This window comes from Zea mays, chromosome 7, assembly GCF_902167145.1.
Source record: "Zea mays cultivar B73 chromosome 7, Zm-B73-REFERENCE-NAM-5.0, whole genome shotgun sequence".
In the NCBI taxonomy this organism is placed as follows: Eukaryota; Viridiplantae; Streptophyta; class Magnoliopsida; order Poales; family Poaceae; genus Zea; species Zea mays.
Genome location: NC_050102.1, coordinates 12,943,433 through 12,963,613, shown reverse-complemented (window position 1 = coordinate 12,963,613; position 20,181 = coordinate 12,943,433). Strand labels below are relative to the sequence as shown.

The following is a 20,181-nucleotide window of genomic DNA, read 5'->3' as shown; positions in this document are numbered from 1 at the left end:
GTGATGTTAATTTTTGTCTATACCATGCTTGTTTGTATTGCTACGACTAGCGCGAGGTTACGAGTCACCTGTGGATCATCCTGGTACCTGGAATCTCAAGTCCCAGGCAAGTTGTGCCCTTGATCACTTCTTTTTACCCACCCATGTTCTGATTAATCATAATGATCTGCATAGGTTAATTTTGATGGGACCCAATAGGTTACCCTAGTTTGATTATCTTTATACCTTGTTACCACTGAACTTTTTGGGTAGTACTTGCTAGTGCTTTATGTGGTTTTGGGTATGAAGATACATTACTCATGATTATACTTTTGTTATCCGTTGTTATTTATCGTTCATGATAAGATCATTATGTTAATTGGAACATGGAGCGACCACCCGGGAAAACAGTGCTACCACAGGGGTATAATGGGACGCCCTTGGCTGATTAATTAGGAAAGCTAGTGGAGGACTACCTTACCCAAAAGGGGCAAGGGCAGTAGGGGAGTGGTCAGTGTAGGGTGGCCCTCGGGAGGATTTTGCTGCGATGGCGGTCCTGCAAGGGATTCCTGCATTGGAGCTTCCTATAAACTGTAGCGGGTTTTCTGAAGCTAGTGGAACTTTGTAAAGGCCTCGTAGTGTTACCCTGCCTCGCCTCCTCGGTAGAGGTGTATGGGAAGTCGCGATCCCTTGGCAGATGGGTAACATGACTTGTGGGTAAAGATGTGCAACCTCTGCAGAGTGTAAAACTGGTATACTAGCCGTGCTCACGGTCATGAGCAGCTCGGACCCTCACATGATTAATTTATGGAACTAAATTCAATTTGTCATATGCATTGCATCGCAGGTGATGTTGTTACTTTTGGTTCTACTACTTAATTGGGTTGGTATTTACTTATACTTAGTAATTGCTAATAAAATTTTGACCAACTTTAAAAGCAATGCTCAGCTCTAACCATCCTCTTTGGTAAGCCTTACACTTCACATGAGCTCCCACCTTTGGCGAGTTCATGCACATTATTCCCCACAACTTGTTGAGCGATGAACGTATGTGAGCTCACTCTTGCTGTCTCACACCCCCCCACAGGTCAAGAACAGGTACCACAGGATGAGGCGCATGGAGGATGCTGTGACGAGTTCGTGAGTGGTCTAGGCCGTCGTCTCCCAGTCAACTTTGGTTTGCTGGACCGTTGTCTCCTTATAATGTAATTATTTATTTTGTATAGAACTCCTGTTATATAGTAAAGATGTGACATTTGATCCTGTGCCATGATTCATCATATGTGTGAGACTTGGTCCCAGCACACCTGGTGATTATGTTCGCGCCCGGGTCTTGGTGCCCCGAAATCCGGGTGTGACAGAAGTGGTATCAGAGGAATGTTGACTGTAGGACGAAACCTAGATAGAACTGGACAACCAATACTTACTTACCCTTGCTACTCTAATTCTTTTCTAAACTTTTCTTAATCTTTTCTCATCTATTTTCGCTTTACTCTGATTATTTTTACCTTTTCATTCTAAAGACAAATGTGGATTTCACACTTTGAAATCCTGTGCCTAAAGTGACTTTTAGGAATAGGAGACCTCATCTTAGGAACAAAAACAAAACTATTTTTTTATAATTATTTGTGCCCTTGAATGTTTGTTCTTAGGATACTTGCCTGATTTGGATCTTTGATTGAGTGTGATGAGTTGTGGAGGAATGTCCACAATCACATATGCATATACATATCAAAAAAATGCTTATAAAAATAACTAGGTAAACTAGGTTATCCCTCATTAAAGTATCTAGCCTAACAATATTCATCTCATCTTAAAAGATTTTATCCTACACTCATAGATCCATCTTATGTGAAAAGATCCTAACTTATCCTAATTAAAATATATCTTATCTTAAAAGATTTTCTCTTATCTTAATAGATTCATCTCATCTTAAAAGATTCTATCCTATCTTATCTTGTCATATCCTAACTACCTTGCTTATCTCGTACTAGGTGTAATAACTATGATCTATCCTAAAATAAGTAGATCTTAACTAGTCTAATCTAGTTATATCCAATATGTCTATCCCCACCTAACATCAAACAAGATTTTGACCTACATCATGTAGTCTATCTCATTCATATCTATCTTAACCATATTCCCCAACCCCGATGATATACACTAACCTCGAATCAATGAGACCAAGACCAGAGAAGAGAAGATCGACCTCGACAAGGAAGGATAAAACAGTCAAAGTGAATCTCGAGATGAATCAAGACTTAAACATTGCTGGTGAAGTCTTTTCCTTGTCATAATCTTTCTTACCTCAACTTGTCCAGCTTATACCCTATATAATAGGTAACTAGATACCTAGGCTCTCCTAATCAACCCCTATTGACTATAAAAAAATGAGACTCCGGATTTTTGAACCAACTATAGACTAAAAGCGGAATTACAAACCAATTCTTTTGCATCCCTTTTCTTACAAATCTCGAGGACGAGATTATTTTTAAGGGGGGTAGGATTTGTAATACTCAAAATTGTGTACAAGGAATATATAGTGTTTTCCTTATTTGATGTGCCTCATTTGCATCATAAAAAAAGAGCATACACAAAATTTGGAGTTTAATTCAAACAAATGATAAAAAAATGCATCATGCTGGAGTTTATATGTTTGTGCATTAAATAAAATAATAATGTTAATGGTAATAAGATAATAAATACTAGAAGTTGAATCAAACCCTAAATTTGAAAATAGGGTTTTGAAAATAAAAAGAAAAGAAAAACCACATAAAACATAGGGAATAAATATATACATAAATACATTCTCTTCATCTCCAAATGTAAATTGGCACATTTTGATATAAGTACAAATCCATAACTGAAATTCAAATTTGAATTTGAAATCTAAAAGTAGAAATGAAAACCTAAATTTGAAAAAGAAAAGAGAAAAGAATAAAGAAAAAGGGTAAAATCGCCGCATGGGCCAGATCTGCGCTTTTCGGCCCATAAGAGAATTCCTTCCGCGCAAGCCCAGCCTTCTCTCCTTCGCATGTGCCGACAGGTGGACCACTTCGGTCAGCCGTGCGCTCGCTCACGCCATCGACGCGTGGGACCCACGAAGCAGCCTATCCCTTGCACTAGACACTCCCGTGTGGGCCACCCTTGTCAGGTCTTCCGTCCTTCTCGGTTGCGAGCTGGAAACGGAACCGCGTGCGCTCGCTTCTCCCTTCTGCTATCTGGAACGCGGGCCCGCCTTGTCAGATATCGTGCGTTCTTCTCTCCGGAGCTCTTGCCGTAGATCCCGCCGCGCGCTAACAGCACACCTCAACCACCTCCGCGCCCGTCGGCCGGGTTTGCTGGGTCCGTTGCGCCCACCCTCATCCCGACCTGGCCACGCCTATAAAGAGTCGCTGTGCTGGCTCCGTCTCCCCTGTTTCAGCGCCGCCGCCGCGCCAAACTTACCGGCTAGGAGGGAGGGGAGCTCGGGATTCGCCGTGGGAGTTGGGGTCGCCGCCGTCGCCTCACCTCCGTTCGTTGCTCTGGGCGGTCGGGTGGTCGCCGCAGGAGCCGGGTACCCAGAGTGGAGCTCGGACCGATCACCGCTGCCGTCGGGATTCTTCTGCGACTGCGCTCGGCGGTGGGTGAAATCGCGAAGGCGTTGTTCGAGTGGTCATCGGTAAGCGTTTCCCCTCGCTCGCACCTGCTCGGCGTATCATCATTAGCGTAGCGTGCATACCACTGTTGAAGCCGATTGCTAGCTCGTCGTGGCGGGGCGCGGCGTTACCATTCTTCGGTGTTGATCTGAGAGTGTTAGCGATGGCGGTCGGTAGTGGGGAGCCAGTGGCGAGGGCCGTGCGGGGATCCTCGGCGTGCGCGCTCGCCGGCAAGCGGCCGCGCGGGGTGGCCAGGTCCATTTTGTTCAGAGTCTGTGGCGCTCGGTTGCGACGGTATAGCTGAGAAAAGAAATCGAAGAGAAAGAGAACCGTGAGGTAGAAGACGCGGGCGCGTCCGTCGATCTGGAAGTGGACGGTACTGGTTAGGGCGGGGAGGTCGCTGGGCGCTGCGCTGTTGATCAAACCGCGGATGTCTCGGATCGGGTCAGGCGTACCTGTTCGGCTAATGGCATCGTGACCGTTGGATCGGTTCCAGACGTCTAGGATTAGATCTAGGGGTAAGCGAATGAGAACCGTGGATGTTAGATCTGGCGGTCGAAAATAGTTATACGTTATTTGCTGCGTAGACATAATCTAGGCCGATGGGCAGTGATCGGACGGTCTGGATTTCCGGATACCCCTTCGCGTGGCAAACTTCATAAAGAGACCCTCTGTTTTCACATAATAAACCCGCCGTCCACGTTCACTGTGTTCTGAGTCTCGGGAAAACTTACGCGCTAGCCCCTGATTTTTCTGGAATTCGAGGCCCAGTCCAGAAGGGATTAAAAATAGAGAAATAATTATAGAAATTAGTTTTTAGTACAAAAACAATTCTAGAAACTTGAGAAATTCATATATAATTCATTTTAGCTCCAAATTGAGTCATTCCAGTTGCAATAATTTTTTATTAATATTGTCTACCAACTAGTAACATTGTTTAGCCATGAAACTTGAATTTAAATTATTCATTTGGATTAATCTATTCTAAGCACTAAATAATTTCCGAAATTCATATCTTGGTAACCGCAACTCCGAATTTAGTGGTTCTTGTTTCTACGATCTCGTAACATCGCGTAGATTATTATTGCGTAGTTTATTCTTATGTTTGGTGTGATGTTAATTTTTGCCTATACCATGCTTGTTTGTATTGCTACGACTAGCGCGAGGTTACGAGTCACCTGTGGATCATCCTGGTACCTGGAATCTCAAGTCCCAGGCAAGTTGTGCCCTTGATCACTTCTTTTTACCCACCCATGTTCTGATTAATCATAATGATCTGCATAGGTTAATTTTGATGGGACCCAATAGGTTACCCTAGTTTGATTATCTTTATACCTTGTTACCACTGAACTTTTTGGGTAGTACTTGCTAGTGCTTTATGTGGTTTTGGGTATGAAGATACATTACTCATGATTATACTTTTGTTATCCGTTGTTATTTATCGTTCATGATAAGATCATTATGTTAATTGGAACATGGAGCGACCACCCGGGAAAACAGTGCTACCACAGGGGTATAATGGGACGCCCTTGGCTGATTAATTAGGAAAGCTAGTGGAGGACTACCTTACCCGAAAGGGGCAAGGGCAGTAGGGGAGTGGTCAGTGTAGGGAGGCCCTCGGGAAGATTTTGCTGCGATGGCGGTCCTGCAAGGGATTCCTGCATTGGAGCTTCCTATAAACTGTAGCGGGTTTTCTGAAGCTAGTGGAACTTTGTAAAGGCCTCGTAGTGTTACCCTGCCTCGCCTCCTTGGTAGAGGTGTATGGGAAGTCGCGATCCCTTGGCAGATGGGTAACATGACTTGTGGGTAAAGATGCGCAACCTCTGCAGAGTGTAAAACTGGTATACTAGCCGTGCTCACGGTCATGAGCAGCTCGGACCCTCACATGATTAATTTATGGAACTAAATTCAATTTGTCATATGCATTGCATCGCAGGTGATGTTGTTACTTTTGGTTCTACTACTTAATTGGGTTGGTATTTACTTATACTTAGTAATTGCTAATAAAATTTTGACCAACTTTAAAAGCAATGCTCAGCTCTAACCATCCTCTTTGGTAAGCCTTACACTTCACATGAGCTCCCACCTTTGGCGAGTTCATGCACATTATTCCCCACAACTTGTTGAGCGATGAACGTATGTGAGCTCACTCTTGCTGTCTCACACCCCCCCCACAGGTCAAGAACAGGTACCACAGGATGAGGCGCATGGAGGATGTTGTGACGAGTTCGTGAGTGGTCTAGGCCGTCGTCTCCCAGTCAACTTTGGTTTGCTGGACCGTTGTCTCCTTATAATGTAATTATTTATTTTGTATAGAACTCCTGTTATATAGTAAAGATGTGACATTTGATCCTGTGCCATGATTCATCATATGTGTGAGACTTGGTCCCAGCACACCTGGTGATTATGTTGGCGCCCGGGTCTTGGTGCCCCGAAATCCGGGTGTGACAATGCGGGTTGATGAATTATAAAGTAAATGAGACACAATAGGTCAGAGGACACTTGCCTTCACCAAACCGATGCTCAGGGTCTTCGACTTCGTAGGACTCAAAGAACTTCATCTTAGGACCAGAGGTTCACCAAATCTTGATTGTCGATTCCTCGAAGCTCAGGAACAGATCGCAATCTATTAGCGACGCACAACGAAGACAAACAAGCACAAGAAAACATATACTTGCATAAGAACATTACATCGTACAAGATAAAATAATATAAAGCATGCAATAAAAAAATAAAGCTCGCTTCTATGCCGGCGCGAGGAAAAGAAAAGCAGAAATCGGAGCTATGGTCAAGAAGTTATCGCATTTATGCCAAACAGGTATTAACTATAACATTTAATTCGACTTTATCAAATATAAATTATATCTACTATTTAGTTCGATTAATCTGCTACACGAACAACTATCATTAAATAAGTAATTTAATTAAAAAGAGAGATTCTAAGCGAGGTGAAATCACGAAAAGCGAAACAACACGACAGCGTGTGAACGACGCGCGGCCACGTGCGACATAGCACGCGGACGACGCACGAAACAGTGTGCGCGACCAGCGTGAACGACGCGCAAATCTGCACGTCAATGAGCACATCACGCGTGAGCAGCGTGACGATGTGCGCAGATAGTGTGACGACGCTTGATACTAGCTAACAGATAACGAGATTATACTAAACAAGTATTAGTTCGAAAACATTTACGCTGACATTAATCATGCTAATATTTAATTACAAATTAGTTTTAATCAGACTAACAAATAATTAATTAATTAGTTAAAACATGTTTACGACAAAACAATGCTACTAACTCGTACACGACGAGGTTACAAAGTTAACGCGACTGAAACTAGTCAAATCATGTTTGCGACGTAAAATATATTGAAAAAATTAATATTTTGCGCATTTAATGTGATGCTGCGTATTTTCATTGGTTAAAACTTACCACACGGATGGCCACGGGTTTGAAGACACAGAAAAACCGACCGGATCTAGTGTGGCCATACACGGAACGGCGTTGCACATGGCCAACCAGGCATTAATACGTGGCTGTCAGTTTTCTTTCCCACACACATTACGTGCAATGATGATATCGTATAGGAAGGAACATGCAGGGGTCTATGATGGTTCTCCTTTCCGTGCTGCGATCATGTGTGCAGTGAGAAGATCGCGCCATGGCGCTAGGCAACGAATGAGCATGCAGGTGGGGCCACATGGGGTGGTTTCCTTTTTTTCCTATTCCATACTGCACGAACGGCAATAGTAGGAAAACGGATTGGCCTGCCGGAGCGGGCGCGATGCCGACGTGGCATGCACTATGGTGGGTGGGGCTGACGGCGGTGGTGTCTGCTCGCCGGAGTCGGGGCTGAGCGGTGCGCAGCAGCACCATACAAGGGTGTGTCGTGGCAGGGAAGGCTCGGCTAGACATCGGCCTAGCCAGGGGTCACGCAGGGTGGCTGCACGAGCTCGGCTGGGGGCGAGGCGGGCTAGCTGTGTGGGCCACGCCAAGCCGCACCGGTGAGGGGCTAGGCCAGCTGCGTCGCTAGGTGAGTAGGGAGTTTGGTGCGAGCTCCTTGGTCGCCATGATGTTTGCGTAGTGACGAGGAAGAAGGAGGCGAAGACGAGGGAGAAGGAGAGGATTTGTCACCTACACATGAAGAACAGCCGAGCAGGCAATCAATGAAGAGGAAGACGATGCGAGGAAGACGATGGGGCTGCTCCTCCGACGACGCGAGGAAGACGACGAGGTGGACCCTTAGACCACGAAGGCACAATGCATAGAGAGGAAAACGCGTGGGCTGCTCATGTGTGAGAAGGAAGAGGGAAGGGGTTCATGGCAGGGTGTACGATTGTATAGAAAGGAGAGGGTATGTATAGAAAGGAGAGGGCACGAGAGGTGGTTGTCAATTTCACGGCGGCTCTTGTCTTGGCAGAGCGAGAGAGACAGCTGTGCGGCAAGTTGCACGAGATAGGGTTAGACAGAGTTAGATGGGTGGTAGACAGGGTTAGATAAAATTAGACGAAGACGATCAGAGTCGGTCCGTGGGCCCAAGATGACGAGGTGGACGCCGAAGGGAAAGACGAGGATAGAGGAGGATCGCCGACGCGAGCAGCATGTCGTTCGCGAGAAGACGCGGTTCAGTAATCTCGCGAAAAGGGGCACGAGATCTGGAATAGGTTCGACGAGAGGAAGAAATTTATATATATATAAATTATCGAGTTCCAAAAATTTTATAGTTTTCACAACTACCACATTTTAGGTATTTAATTAATATTAGAAAAACTGAAATTCATATTTCATACCCGAAGAAACCTTCCGAAGATTCCAAAAACTCTTGGGAACATCCTCGATATATTTTCATCTGTAATGATAACATTTTGCACTCATAAACACTATGTATCGGCATGAATGCAACAATCAAAGTTCCTCTAAGATTTTATTTTTCTAGGATTTTGCATAGATATAAAACAAAATAACTCTTCACTATTTAGAAAAAGAAAAACAAGGAAAAGAGAGGGTAACACCTGAATTTGGTGAATATTAGAAAAGAAATTTTATACCCCCAAATTCATGGTGTTACAAATCTAACCCACTTAACAGGAATCTCCCCCCCCCCCCCCCGAGATTCAGGAAGACGCTAGCAAGAAAACAAGGTTGGTTCATAGGATTTCACGGCTTTCTTGAGTTGAATTTGACTCTGAAAGCTTAACTTGTGGACTGGTTGCTTTGACCTTCAGATGCTCGCAACCAATTGATATAATTCTTAAGGATCCCTTGGACCTGTGGGTTAGGACCCACGCACGCTTTCACTACACCTCTTTGATCTTGTTGGTTGATGTTGATCGCATTGTCTTCATTGGGGTTAGCAGCTAACCCCCTTTCTAGAAGCATTGATACACACTTGGTGAAGATGCTGCCGACTATGATATTGACTGATTAAGAGAGGTTGCAGGATGCCAACCGGATAGGTGCAAGAGGGAAGGGTATAGATAGCAAAGGTAAGCATAGATGGATTAAAAAGGGAGAGCACCCAGCTACCTAACTCTATGGCACTCAGCTAGTAAACGGATGTCATTGCGGACCTAGGGGCCACAACACACCAACACTCATCACAAAGAAGCAAATCAGTCATAACACAAAGACAAACAGCACAAGCATACAACAACAAACATCTCGTTGCTACACGTTAATGTTAACTAGATGGTGGTCTTTCCTTACAAAGGGGAAACTACTCTAAGGCCATCGAAAGGCAAGGGGAATAATAAGACATGCAGGATAGGGGCATGAGCATAATAAAGGATGGGGCTAAAGCAAAGATTGTAACCTACAGAGAGAGAATACAACCAAGGTGAGGGTAGATAAAACACCATTCTCAAATCGAGATGGGAAAGATGATGATTCAAAAGGTAGGCATAAGATAAGCATCATGGAAAGATCTAGTGATTACAAAGGTATAAGAGGTAACAGGAAAAAGCACACCAAAAGATCGACTTAAGACAAGACTTGCAACACGACAGAGGAATAGGGAACGAATAAGAGCAGGAGGTGTAAGACAACACTCCTGAACTCAAATGGGAGAGGAAGCTTTAAAATGCAGGTACATGATAAGCATCAAGGTGCAAGATCGATGGATGACAAGGGTTAAGGTGATCACAAAAAAACACACAACCAATGAATGTATTTTAGATAAAACTTGCAAGGTGTCAAAGAAAGGGAGTAGTGAATGATGAAATAGATGAGGCATTATCCCTGAACAGTGATGGAAAAGAGGGGGCTTCAAAGGGTAGGTTCAAGGTAAGCAGGAAGGCATGGGCATAGATATCATGAGGGTTTTTAAGGTAATAACAGACAAGGATGTATGAGAGGAGATAAATAGGCATAAGACGAAGGGTATAAGTACCATAAATAATGGAGTTAATACCAGACCTTCAAATGGAAAAGGAGAGGGTACGTCCAAGGGCGAGATAGGTAAATTGCCGCTCTCAAATTGAGGTGGAAGAGAGGAGATTTTTAAAGAGTGGGCACAAAGATAAGTATCAAGGCAAGATCGATGGATAACAAGGTAATGGTGATAGCAAATAAAAACACATCAAAGGATGGAATTAAAACGCAAATGCTAATTTTGATATCGGATGGTTTTTAACACAAATGCTTGAAACACAAATGCTCCACCAGCTGATGCTCTAGCTGTTACTTGCAGAATTGCAAACCATAAGTGCAGCCCCATCTTTTCACATGGCACTCATCATTGTCTTGATGGAATAGTTAACATTAGTGTTATTAAGAATAAAAGTTAGATCCTGCATCCAATGAGTATGTAATTTTCATGGCCATAGAAGGAAGCACTCAGATAGTAGCGTTAAATAGGGAATTCTCTCATTTTATTGCCACCTTGCACTTTGACCTCAAAAAATCATTTCACGATATATATGTTTTTGTTACCTCATCTATGTTTATTAACACTGTTTTTATTTAATGTCCTTCTGTTATTATTTCATCCTGATTGTGTTCATTGAGGACAATCAAAATTTCTTCTATGTTATATGTACAAAGAAATTCTGTGAATAGTTATACATATTCTTTAGTCTTGGTGTCCTGCATTTGTAAACATGCTTGATGTAGGGGGTTCTCTATGCAGTAGGGTTTATGGTTTAGGGTTTAGGGCTATTTGTAAAACATTTTATCTTTTTTCAAAATGCTTCCTCTTCCAAAGGAGCAGGAATTTTTTTATATAGAACAAAATCCCCTAGACTAAACCATCCAGGAATCTCGGTAATTTCCCAACGGTTTTCATTTTCAATTTCAAAAACAGCTATTGGACTTCCCGTCCACCATAGCTCACAGCTCAACCATCAAAACTTTTGAAACCAATTGTCAAAAGCATTTTTGGAAAACAACATACTAATTGTCAAACCAAGTCATAACTCATTCATATCCGTGGACGCGGACTATTCGAATAGGTTTTGAAACTCTGTGAAGAGGTGTACACTTCACCCAATAGTCCGGTTTCTGCAATCTCACCGTCGTGAGATCGGATTACCAAAACTCTCTCCTCCCCTACATGTCTTTACCTTAACAGTTATACCAAAAGTAACATGGCCACCTCCATGCCCAAACCAGGACAAAACTTTCCCCCTCCTTGTCCTCCTGGTGCTCGCCAGCCAACATAACCCTAGGGTGCCGACCGTGCAAGTTTGGATCAAGCGACTGCCCATATGGTCTTGAGTGGTTGTACTTGAAAAGACTATAGACAGTGAAGAATGGCATACCGGTCCTTATACGAGAGGGGTAATTCTTCATTCTTACACCTAACCGGGCTAAGCCATCACCTTAAGGCCCACCCAACACCGAGGAGACCCTGATCATCCCACTCAAAGGTGATAAGGGTGATAACCCTTCATCATACACATTTTGAAAAACATTTTATTTTGAAAAACTCACACCTTTTTTCAAACCTTTTTGTAACAAAAATGTTAAGGAGTATAAAGATGAATTGCGGCAAAGTTCTAAGGCTAGGTTGCCATATTAACATGTCTCTTAGCAGAAAAATCATATAATGCATAAAATAACATGCTGATGATTGTCTTTGAAAAACATATGTAATTTATGCATCAAAGGGATCCAGTGAGCTTGCCATGCTTTAACCAGTGAAAGGGTGAGAGCTCGTGGAATTGGCTTCTGGCTCCACCGTCTGGCGTAGACTTGCAGAACTGGCCTTCACAAGACAGCATGAACGCTCCGATAACTACATAGCATGAACAAGCAAGCATACAAATCAGCAAGTATATCAACAAATATTCATTATAGTGGTCAGGAATGGTGGTAGATGGGTGAATATAGTTTTGAGTATAGTTTGTGTTGATGGAGTAGAGATGCTTACCCGAAGAGTGTATTGGAGGTGGACCAATACTAGAAGTGTAGTGGCAGAGCGAGGTAACTGAGTGCGGGGGGTGGTTGCCTTAGCTCAGGTTGTTGAGGGTGTGGAAGGGAGAGGGTAACTCTCTGGAGGTATTTATAGATGGGTGCGTATGGTTTAGTATGGTAGAGTTTACTGTTTATGAGAATCGTGGTGAAAGAATCAATTTGGATAGAAAATTATAGGTGAAATATGGGACAAGACTATTTTTGGAGTTTTCTACAATATGAACCATGCTTACGGAATTACATGGATGGATAGAGGGTAATTTGATAAGAATTTAGAAATCAGAACTGTCAAAATGAGAGACTGGACAAAGGAGTTTTGGTTTTTATAATCATAGGAATATAAAAGGAAAAGGGAAAAGGAATATTCCTAGAATATTCCAAAATTACAATATTTAGAGATATTTGGAAGCAAAGTGCCATGAATTATTTCTGGACTGTTCATGAGCAGATACTTATGTTGGTGGCAATTGTTCCTACCTTCTCTGTTGTCGGACAAGAGTAAGGCAGCACCCAAACAACTGGAATACTGCGATATTCTCGTCTGGACGGGCTGTGGTATCTTGGGCCAGGTTTTATAAGATTGACGGTGTATCCATACAAACATGTTTCACCTTTCTTTTTGGAAGCTTGTTTCGAAAGAACCTTAAAGTTAAGCATGCTCAACTTGGAGCAATTCTTGGATGGGTGACCAAAGGGGAAGTTCTTACTAGAAAGAAAATCACAGTCCTCGGAGTCTGTATGACTGAGATATTGGTCTGGTAGGTCTTAGGTGAGTTGATCATCATGATGGATGAGAAGTTGAATATTTGAGAGATGAGAGTAACAATGTATAGTAGGATGAACGATGAATAATGATTATGAATGATCCGTTTAACGGTGAATAGTTCATATGAACGAAAGATGAACGATGAATATGGATTATGAACGAACGATGAACGATAAATAGTTTGTATGAACGAACAATGAATAGGGATAATGAACAAACGAACGATCGGAATTTTGGCAGCATAACGACTGAACAAAGATTATTTGGACGAACGAATGAACAAACTACAAAAATATTTGGAATATTTAGGCAATATTTCTGAAAGAATTTGAAGGGATCACTTGGAAAATATTTGTAGGTCTTTTTGAGGAGAATTTTGGAGAGAATATAGACCACTATATTTTCTTTGTTGAGATCAACTTGCAAATAAACATTTTGAAACAAAATTTAAAAGTTCATTTTGAATTTAGAGCGAGTTTGAGAAATTTTCTAGATTTGAATTTTCGGGGTGCTACATATCTGTACAAACATGGTTCGCCTTTCTTTTTGAAAGCCTGGTTCGAAAGAACCTCGAAGTTAAGCGTTCTCAACTTAGAGCAATTCTGGGATGGGTGACCAATCGTGAAGTTCTAACTGGAAGGAAAATCACAGTCACCAGAGTTTGTATGGCTGAGATATTAGTCTGGCAGGTTTTAGGTGAGCTCATCATCATGATGGATGAGTAGTTGAATATTTGGGCGATCAGATGAACAATAATAAGTAACGATGGTTAGTACGATGAACGATCCGATGAACGATGAATAGTGATTATGAATTATTTGATGAACGATGAATAGTTCGTTTGGACGAACGATGAATAGGTATTATGAACGAACAATGAATAGTTCATAGGAACGAACGATGAACATGGATTATGAACGAACGGATGAACAATCGGACGAAAGAGCGATCAGAATTTTGTCAGTATAATGGCTGGACAAAGATTATTTGGACACGAACGAACGAACGATCGAATGATCGGACGGATGAACAAATGAACCATGAACTATCGGATGGATGATCGAACAATCGGAGGAACGAACGAATGAACTATGAACATTTGGACGAACAATTGAATGAACAACCGAATGATCCTTGTGCGCGTGTTGTGCTTGTGTGGGAGTGGGAGTAAGTTAGTGAGTGGGATTGAGTAGCCATGAAATGGCTTGGGATGGCATGAGTGGGCCCCTTGCCCCTTTATTAATGGGCAAGGTGGGGGATTAGGCGAAGGAGTCGAGGATTAGTGGGAGGAGGCGAGGATTAGTGAGAGATAAACCATGTATTAGCTATGGATAAGTGAAATTAGCTTGTAGAGCTCACTGTATGACCCCGGAGGCGTATGTATATGTATGAGCATAAGGAAAATTATTAAGAAAATATTTGTAGGGATTTTAAAAGTGATTCCGAGGGTATTTCTTAGGAGAAAAATATTTGGAGAAATATCGGTGGAACATTTAGCCAGTATTTCTGAAAAGAATTTGAGGGGATCACTAGGGAAATATTTGTAGGATATTTTGAAAAGAATTTCGGAGATAAGGCAGACCACTATATTTTTTTGTTGAGATCAACTCGCAAGAAAACATTTTGAAACAAAATTTAAATTTCATTTTGAATTTAGAGCGAGTTTGAGAAATTTTCTAGGTTTGCATTTTTGGGGTGCTACAAGGGGCTGACGTCATAGGGCTGAGAAAATAGATGTAAGGATGTGGCAAAAAAAGAAAGTCTAACAAGGAAGTCTAACTCTCATGATCGTGCCATGTGCCCCCAAAAGGTCCTAATGACCTTATCGTTACTATTTGCGAGGAGTCTCCCCAATCGGGTGACCTATTGCGATCGTCGCTTGATCCACCCTCGTTCGGCGCCACCTCCTTCCCTTTCTAGGATGTTTCTTGGCTTGGAGCACCCTGCTCCTAGCGGGCAACATCGGCTTTAGGATCCACTTCCCCTGAAGAGGCATGTCGCATCCAAAAGCCTCTAGCATCTGTCTGAGTGGACATCTGGAACCAGCTTGAGCATCAGGTTGCCACTGCTCCGACCTCGCACCAACGACTTGTTCGGCTGCCCTGTAACCACAGGACCTGCAGCTGTTCGGACGGCTGCAGCTGCAATCCATAGAGACAAAATACTGTACAAGCCGCAGCCGGATTAATGCCACAGCAAGCCGCAAACCTTCTGTGTCGCACGAAACATTCGTGGTGCTGACACCGATATGGGAGGCAACTACTGCTACTCAGGATTTTTCCGCTAACGTGACCGAATGCACGTTCTCCTAGAAACGTCCTCATTCTTGGCAGTGAGATTTATACCGATACCGTTGTCTATCTGCAACAGCATCCACGAGCTGATGGAGGCATCCCAAAGCATTCTAATATTTTTTTCATTAAAATTTATAGGGAAACATACTTTATATTTAAGTCCTCTAAAAAACTGGTTAGATTTTGACTAAATTTTGTGAATTGGAAAAAAGTATAATACCAAAACTAAAATTCCCATATATTATTAATAGCATTACCTACCATTACAATGTATATAATAACAGCGATCTTAATTTTTGTTTAGAAGCAGGCATGTCTACACTCAGCCATCGTAGAGTAGCGAGCATGAGTTCGCCCCCCAATGCAGCAGTAGCACTTGTTATCTTTGCATGGAGGAAACCCTACAACACATCGTGCTCCGTTTCCTTGCATAATTCCTTCTTTAGCTGGAGTAGAAACACCGACATCATCTGTGACATGACCTAGTAGAAGGTATAGGATAAGAGTTCTATTACCAACAAATGCCTCGAGAATAATTACATTCGAAATTATTTGAGTAATTTAACACAGGGGATTGCGATACATTAGCAATTCGCCATGATACACACACGGTATCATATAATAACATCTTCTAAATTGTCTAGATCTATCTAAGCATGCACACACATGTCTGTATAGTTTTCACTTACCCTTCCCATGTGCATGAGCAGCAAAGTATCCGAGGAGAAGTAACGAGAAAAACACTAGCGCATCCACCCTCTTTCTGTACTCCATGTCGCAAGACAATTTAAGGAACTCCTCACGATTGATCCTAGAAGAGTGTATACTTATATATATACTATAATCCTAGAAGAGTGTATACTTATATATATATATATATACTATAGTGGAAACCAATTCACTAGCAAGTATTCACCAAAGATATGCTACTCCAAACTTAGCAGTGATTTAGTTTCTTTTAGACAAAATTGTAAGTTATCTATTCTATCATATCTATCTATCTATATCTTCTATATGTCTATATCTATATCTATACCCCTTATTATATCTATATCTATACCCCTATATTATTTGGTGAATTTGCTATATCTATCTATATCCCTATATCTATATCTATTTGAGGTGTGGGAAAACCCAAGGTTACAATTCTGGCTCTACTACTACCTGCCTGTGTCGAGAGCTCATGGTCGCACACGAATCGCCAACGAGGAGCAAAAAATGCAAGCCATTGCACGCAGAGCTGTGCAGCCGTCGCTGCCCTCCACTCCTGCTATGCCACCTGTCACCCCAGGTTTTAGAAGGTAAACCGAATGCGAACCATGTACGTGCCAGGATCAGAACTCACGTACATAGCGATTACATAAATGACTCATCATAGCACAATGCTTCGAATAACAATAAAGAGTAAGTAATAATATTAAAGACTAGAGTCATTTACATAATATAAATCAAAGTACACAGAATTGAAACGTAGCCAACGTAAATTAACCCACCATAGGCAGCTGACTTGGGGAGGTCGCTAGCCTAATCCTCAAACTCGTCGAAGTCCTGGAACTCCTGGAGATCCACCAATACACCTTCTTTACCTGAGCATAGATTGCACCAAAGGCAACCTGGTGTTTTGTGAAAGCAAGGGTGAGTACACATCAACGTACTCAACAAATGTCCCGTTTGGCTGTAGTGGACTAGCTTTATGTGGGGTTAAGGTCAAGCAGTTGCTTTTAGTTGATCAGGTAACTATTACTAGTAGATAGCCAGGTTTTAACATTAACCCAAGTTGTTAACCCAAAAGTACTCTTTCCAAACGGAAGGAATACCAGAAACCATAATCATAATCATAATCACAATAGAAACCAGCATTATCCTCATCATCATCTGTAAACAAAGTAGTCCTGATTCAATGTGTCTCTAATCAATGGAGCTCCCAAGGCCGCTCATAACCGCGAGCACGCCTGATATATTAGTTTCATAACACTCTGCAGAGGTTGCGCACTTTACCCACGAGCCATGATTCCCTCTCTAGCCCGGGCTTGCAAGACCCTTATTCACTCTCGAGGTGAATGGCCAAGGATTCACTACGAAACCCTTACAAAGATTCCCTGAGGGTGTAGCCGCCCGTTAGGTTTCCTAAATGTACTGCACTCCTCCCCAAGGGGCAATCCACCCTCGGCAGAGCGAGCCGCATACACCTAGCCCATTGACGGCACGACGGCGAAGTGAACTACACCTCAGTTCCTCTAATTAATTAGCTAAGGGCGTCCCATACCACCCTCATGGTTGCACTATTTTCCCGGGTGGTCATCCAACAAACAAGTCCTTATGGAGAGGCGCTCGAGAAACCGCTCGAGTCCCCTAAAATGCCACAAGTATATCATCATATCCAGAAAAAAATCATAGTATCATCATTGTATCTCATCATGTTCATTGATTAAAAGTAAAGCGCTAGCATAGAGATAATCATAATAATCAATACCCAAAGGGTAAACAAGGACATGAAAACAGAATACTAGTCAATCCTTAGGTTGATCATGGTATGCGGGTTGATGAATTATAAAGTAAATGAGACACAATAGGTCAGAGGACACTTGCCTTCACCAAACCGATGCTCAGGGTCTTCGACTTCGTAGGACTCAAAGAACTTCATCTCAGGACCAGAGGTTCATCAAATCTTGATTGTCGATTCCTCGAAGCTCAGGAACAGATCGCAATCTATTAGCGACGCACAACAAAGACAAACAAGCACAAGCAAACATATACTTGCATAAGAACATTACATCATACAAGATAAAATAATATAAAGCATGCAATAAAAAAATAAAGCTCGCTTCTATGGTGGCGCGAGGAAAAGAAATGCGGAAATCGGAGCTATGGTCAAGAAGTTATCGCATTTATGCCAAACAGGTATTAACTATAACATTTAATTCGACTTTATCAAATATAAATTATATCTACTATTTAGTTCGATTAATCTGCTACACGAACAACTATCATTAAATAAGTAATTTAATTAAAAAGAGAGATTCTAAGCGAGGCGAAATCATGACGCGCGAAACAACACGACAGCGTGTGAACGACGTGCGGCCACGTGCGACATAGCACGCGGACGACGCACGAAACAGTGTGCGCGACCAGCGTGAACGACGCGCGAATCTGCACGTCAACGAGCACATCACGCGTGAGCAGCGTGACGATGTGCGCAGATAGTGTGACGACGCTTGATACTCGCTAACAGATAACGAGATTATACTAAACAAGTATTAGTTCGAAAACATTTACGTTGACATTAATCATGCTAATATTTAATTACAAATTAGTTTTAATCAGACTAACAAATAATTAATTAATTAGTTAAAACATGTTTACGACAAAACAATGCTACTGACTCATACATGACGAGGTTACAAAGTTAACGCGACTGAAACTAGTCAAATCATGTTTGTGACGTAAAATATATTGAAAAAATTAATATTTTGCGCATTTAATGTGATGCTGCGTATTTTCATTGGTTAAAACTTACCACACGGATGGCCACGGGTTTGAAGACACAAAAAAACCGACCGGATCTAGTGTGGCCATACACGGAACGACGTTGCACATGGCCAACCAGGCATTAATACGTGGCTGTCAGTTTTCTTTCCCACACACATTATGTGCAATGAGGATATCGTATAGGAAGGAACATGCAGGGGGCTACGATGGTTCTCCTTTCCATGCTGCGATCGTGTGTGCAGTGAGAAGATCGCGTCGCGGCGCTAGGCAACGAATGAGCATGCAGGTGGGGCCACACGGGGTGGTTTCCTTTTTTTCCTATTCCATACTGCACGAACGGCCATAGTAGGAAAACGGATTGGCCTGCTGGAGCGGGCGTGATGCCGACGTGGCATGCACTATGGCGGGTGGGGCTGACGGCGGTGGTGTCTGCTCGCCAGAGTCGGGGCTGAGCGGTGCGCAGCAGCACCATACAAGGGTGTGTCGTGGCAGGGAAGGCTCGGCTAGACATCGGCCTGACCAGGAATCACGCAGGGTGGCTGCACGAGCTCGGCTAGGGGCGAGGCGGGCTAGCTGCGTGGGCACGCCAGGCCGCACCGGTGAGGGGCTAGGCCAGCTGCGTCGCTAGGTGAGTAGGGAGTTTGGTGCAAGCTCCTTGACCGCCATGATGTTTGTGTAGTGATGAGGAAGAAGGAGGCGAAGAAGAGGGAGAAGGAGAGGATTTGTCACCTACACATGAAGAACAGCCGAGCAGGCACGCAATGAAGAGGAAGACGACGCGAGGAAGACGATGGGGCTGCTCCTCCGACGACGTGAGGAAGACGACGAGGCGGCCCCTTAGACCACGAAGGCACAATGCATAGAGAGGAAAACGCGTGGGCTGCTCATGTGTGAGAAGGAAGAGGGAAGAGGTTCATGGTAGGGGTGTACGATTGTATAGAAAGGAGAGGGTATGTATAGAAAGGAGAGGGCGCGAGAGGTGGTTGTCAATTTCACAGCGGCTCTTGTCCTGGCCGAGCGAGAGAGACAGCTGCGCGGCGAGTTGCACGAGACAGGGTTAGACAGAGTTCGATGGGTGGTAGACAGGGTTAGATAAAATTAGACGAAGACGGTCAGAGCCGGCCCGTGGGCCCAAGATGACGAGGTGGATGCCGAAGGGAAAGACGAGGATAGAGGAGGATCGCCGACGCGAGCAGCATGCCGTTCGCGAGAAGACGCGGTTCAGTAATCTCGCGAAAAGGGGCACGAGATCTAGAATAGGTTCGACGAGAGGAAGAAATATATATATATTATCGAGTTCCAAAAAATTTATAGTTTTCACAACTACCACATTTTAGGTATTTAATTAATATTAGAAAAACTGAAATTCATATTTCATACCCGAAGATTCCAAAAACTCTTGGGAACATCCTCGATATATTTTAATCTGTAATGATAACATTTTGCACTCATAAACACTATGTATCAGCATGAATGCAACAATCAAAGTTCCTCTAAGATTTTATTTTACTAGGATTTTGCATAGATATAAAACAAAATAACTCTTCACTATTTAGAAAAAGAAAAGCAAGGAAAAGAGAGGGTAACACCTGAATTTGGTG

General features: G+C 42.9%; 1 protein-coding gene across 1 annotated transcript; it reads right to left on the bottom strand.

Moving 5' to 3' along the window:
- Positions 1-15,222: 15,222 nt before the first annotated feature.
- Positions 15,223-15,947, bottom strand: LOC109941002 (protein MATERNALLY EXPRESSED GENE 2-like). The gene is made up of 2 exons (NM_001426213.1): positions 15,781-15,947; positions 15,223-15,573 (listed from the first exon to the last, which is right to left on the bottom strand). The coding sequence occupies exons 1-2, from the start codon at positions 15,863-15,865 to the stop codon at positions 15,392-15,394; spliced, it is 267 nt and encodes an 88-aa protein (NP_001413142.1). The 5' UTR covers positions 15,866-15,947; the 3' UTR covers positions 15,223-15,391.
- Between the last annotated feature and the right edge of the window lie 4,234 nt (positions 15,948-20,181).

Bases quoted from the DNA above. Each gene is read 5' to 3' on its own strand.
- LOC109941002 (NM_001426213.1), bottom strand. From the start codon at position 15,865: ATGGAGTACAGAAAGAGGGTGGATGCGCTAGTGTTTTTCTCGTTACTT. The intron at 15,574-15,780 runs GTAAGTGAAAAC...ACCTTCTACTAG, and splicing joins TGCTCATGCACATGGGAAGG to GTCATGTCACAGATGATGTC.